The sequence below is a fragment of the Eschscholzia californica genome, unplaced genomic scaffold (assembly GCF_041429995.1).
Source record: "Eschscholzia californica isolate CP2 unplaced genomic scaffold, dmEscCali1.0.p SCAF_1, whole genome shotgun sequence".
NCBI lineage: Eukaryota > Viridiplantae > Streptophyta > Magnoliopsida > Ranunculales > Papaveraceae > Eschscholzia > Eschscholzia californica.
Window position 1 is genome coordinate 47097401 of NW_028238198.1, and position 4245 is coordinate 47101645.

Below are 4245 nucleotides of genomic sequence, written 5' to 3' on the forward strand. Positions count from 1 at the left end.
TGTGATTGAATCTGACACTTCTAAATAGTGGAATGGATGTCCAACCACTACACGAGGAAATTGTGGACATATATACACATACATATACACAATATGCATTGTAAATCTTGTGATTCTCATAGTTATGTACCTAGCATTACCAGTACAGTTATTTATAATTTCATCGCGGGACACTTACTACTCCTTTGATTATCATTGGTGTATCCTTAACCTTTTTTCTTTCTTTCTCAATCCATTGGAAGTGATATCTTTGTGACTCGATAATATTTTCTTTTGACCAGTGGCATTCTTACCTCTACTATGTGTAATATAAAAGGGAAGATTGGTCTCAACTTTACTAGTAATTAACTAGGAAAATACACATATAGTTCAACTTCCAACAAAAAAGAATCAAGTTAATGGAATATTCCAATATAAATCAAAATGGGTATTTAAGACATTTCCTTAAACTTTCTTGATAGTATAGATAACAATTACTTTTTCCTCTCTATATTTCAAAGGAGAAACCCATATAAATACCCCATACTAGTACCACTGAGAAAACACCAACATCTTCTCCATCAAAATTTTCCTTCTAATAATTCATTAGTTTTTGGTATTAAGTTTTTCTAGCATCAGTATCTACAACCATGTCATTCTTCCACCACAAGAAGGAAGAGAAACCCTCAGAAGAGGTTGTTTACTCAGAAAACACTTACTCAAGTGGTGGTGGTTATGGTGGGGAAAGTGGTGGTTATGGACAAACTGTAGAAGTAATTGCCACCGAAAAGACACCTGACTACGAGGCCGAAGAGAAAAAGCACAAGCGCAAAGAACACCTCGGCGAGCTCAGTGCGGCGGCAGCTGGTGTCTTTGCTTTGGTAAGATCCTTCAATTTTTTTTTTCAGTTTTTGAAGAAGGGAAATGATAGAGTGACATATTTCCTTATTTAGAAATAAAAGCGGTCCCCACCGTAGTCAAACTTTGAAAAAAACCTTGTCTTTTAGTGATTCCACATCAGCTGGGCACTAAAATGCCCAAAAAATTTGGGCTCTCTAGCATCTCCCTTTGAAGAATTGATATATTCTTTTATAAATGTTGGTTCCATTCTTTTTGGAACATTTTAGTCAAGAAAGACTTAAAGAACCATCTTGTGTGAAGATCTGTTTAGGTTAAAGAAAGAGCCTGATAAAGGGAGATCTAGTTACCCATCTTTTTTTAACGAGGGGAAAATTTTTGTAGAGTTTAGAGCTGACTTTTCTTCTCCAAAATTATAAAATAAGAAAGAGTGTGTATATTCCTTTTCTTGGTATTAGACCAAATTTGGCGGGGACTTGCATTTTTCGCCAAATTTGTGGTGGGATCATATTTTCCACCATAAATTATGGTGAAATTCTAATTTTTTTTATTAAATTTAGGAGATAAACTTCATTCCTTCAACAATGTTAGGGGAACATTCATGATGGCTCCCAAGTTTGATAGATGGTAGAAGTTATAGTAAAAAGAAGGGATCAAACTAAGGAACTATAATTCTTTCAACAACAAAAAATAACTAAGAAACTACAATTGCTTTAAAAAATGCATATATACTTTAATTAATTAAAATTATTCCTTGTGTAATCTTCCAGCATGAAAAACACAAAGCAGAGAAAGACCCGGAGCATGCCCACAAACACAAAATCGAAGAGGAGATGGCTGCAACTTTTGCCGTCGGAAGTGGTGGATATGCCCTTCATGAAAAACATGATAAGAAAGAAGCTCACAAAGAAGATGAAGAAGCTCATGGAAAGAAACATCACCATCTCTTCTAAGTATTTTATTTTCTTTTGCATTACTACAATTATGAAATAAATTTGTGTGCTTCTCAAAAAGAAAAAAAAAAATTGTGTGTATGCATTTGCTTGGTTTCTGTTTGATCTTTCAAGAAACCCATCTGAATATTAGCAAAATCATGTGCTTTTGGAGAGTCTTCAATAGTTGTTTTTCTTAATTTATCATGTGTGGATCGGATGACTTGAATTTCAATATAAATAACTTTTTTATCTTTTTTTCTAGGGAAAAGTACACAATGTATATATATATTTTGGAGATTTGTAATATATAGATCTATGGATACCGAGTGGACATAGGTTTACAAAGACAAAAAGAAAAATTACAAATAAGTGTTTCCGCATTCGAATTGAATGTCTCCTGACTAAGAGGGTGTTTGATTTTTTAGCACTTATAAGTCTTCGCATTTAGTTTTACAATGGCAAAAGATAGCCTTTTCAACCTGTGTTCAATATTCGAAGAGGACAAATTGAACATGGATAACTTCCACGATTGGGAGGTGAATTTGAAAAGTGTTCTCAGATCCACAAACAAAGAAAGCGTACAAGATACTCCAATTCTAAAGATAACTGCGACCTCTACGGTTGAGGAACAAAAGCAGGCCAAAAGTAACCGGATGAAATCGGTTTCAGTAACATGCCTTATGTTGGCCACTATGGAACCTAATCTTCAAAAGATATTCAGAAAAATGGATGCGGACATAATCATCCGGCGATTGAGCGACATGTCCCGAAACAGATCGTGGTTGAGGAAGTACGAGACTTGCAAGGCAATCCGGAAGGGCATTGGAATGTCTGAATAAAAGAAGGAACTTCTATTGATTCAAAGTAACAAAGGGAAGATAGAAGGAATTCACGATTCCAACCAAGATATCTATGTTATTGAAGTTAACTTAGCAAATACAGTTGATTCCCTCTCATGGGTATTTGGTACCGGATGTGGTGCTCATATCATCTCTGATGCAGGATCTTAAGGGAATCAGATATTTGTCTAACAGGGAGCTGGTCCTACAAGTATCGAATAGAGCAACGGTTGCTGCGAAAATTATAGGAACCTATAGTCTGCCTTCAGAAACTGGTCTAGTTTTAGAACTTCATAATTGTTATTATGTACCATCTATTTCTAGAAACATTATCTCTGCCTCAGTGTTAGACAAAGAGGGATATCACCTTATAATAAAAACCAGCGTTGTTATTTATATAAAGCTGAAATGGTTTATACCAGTGCTAAGTTATATAATGGTCTCTATGTGATAAGTATAAAGAATGAGGTCTTTAACATAAGAACCAGAGGCTACGATCAGATGATTCAAACCCAAGTTATCTCTGGCATTGTCGTTTGGGTCACATTAATCTAAAACGCATGAAGAAGCTTTATGCAAATGGATTTCTAGGATTGTATGACTTAGAATTAACTCGCAAGTACAGAGAACGAGGTCTTTAACATAGAAACCAAGATGCTACGATCAGATGATTCAACCCCAAGTTATCTCTGGCATTGTCGTTTGGGTCACATTAATCTTAAATGCATAAAGAAGCTTCATGCAAATGGACTTCTAGGATCATATGACTTAGAATCATACTACACATGCGAATCATGTTTAATGGCTAAAATGACAAGGTCTTCCTTTAAGGGAAAGGGAGAACGGGTCAAAGAACCATTGGAAATCATACATACGGATGTGTGTAGACCAATGAGTACACCGGCAAGAGGTGACTTTAGCTACTTCATTACGTTCACGGATGCCTTCACTCGATATGGATACATATACTTGATGAGGCATAAGTCGAATCGTTTGAAATGTTCAAACAATTTCAAAACAAAGTAGATAATCAACTTGGCAAGAAAATAAAAGCCATCTGATCCGATCGGGCTGGTGAATATTTAAGTTAAGAACTTGATGATCATCTTAGGAGTTCCGAAATAGTATCTCAACTCACTCTGCCTGGAACACCCCAGATGAATGGTGTTTTCAAAAGGAGAAATCGCACCTTGTTAGACATGGTACGATGATGAGTTTAGCCAATCTTCACAATACGTTTTGGACATATGCTCTGGAAATGGTTGTTTACTTAACCGAGCTCCGTCAAAAGCTGTAGAAAAGACGCCATATGAGTTATCGTATGAAAATGTTCTAAAGTTGTTTTTTCTCAAATTCTGGGGATGTGAAGTTTATGTTAAGCGTTTACAAGGAGATAAACTTGCACCCAAGTCAGACAAATGTCTCTTTGTGGGTTACCCAAAAGAGACAAGGGGTTAATACTTCTACAACGAATCAGAGAACAAAGTGTTTGTTGCTCGTGATGGTGTCTTCCTTGAAAAAAAAATTATTTCCAAGAAGACAAGTGGGAGAAATGTAGATATCGATGAAATTAGATATGAGCAACAAATAAACAAAGATATGGAGATATCAAGAGGTTTAGCGGCTTCTATCTA

At 35.7% G+C, this 4245-nt stretch overlaps 1 protein-coding gene across 1 annotated transcript; it reads left to right on the plus strand.

Moving 5' to 3' along the window:
* The first annotated feature begins 353 nt into the window (after positions 1 to 353).
* Positions 354 to 2021, plus strand: LOC147567217 (abscisic stress-ripening protein 3-like). Its single transcript, XM_086653823.1, has 2 exons — positions 354 to 860; positions 1608 to 2021. The coding sequence occupies exons 1-2, from the start codon at positions 630 to 632 to the stop codon at positions 1788 to 1790; spliced, it is 414 nt and encodes a 137-aa protein (XP_086509949.1). The 5' UTR covers positions 354 to 629; the 3' UTR covers positions 1791 to 2021.
* Positions 2022 to 4245: the final 2224 nt, after the last annotated feature.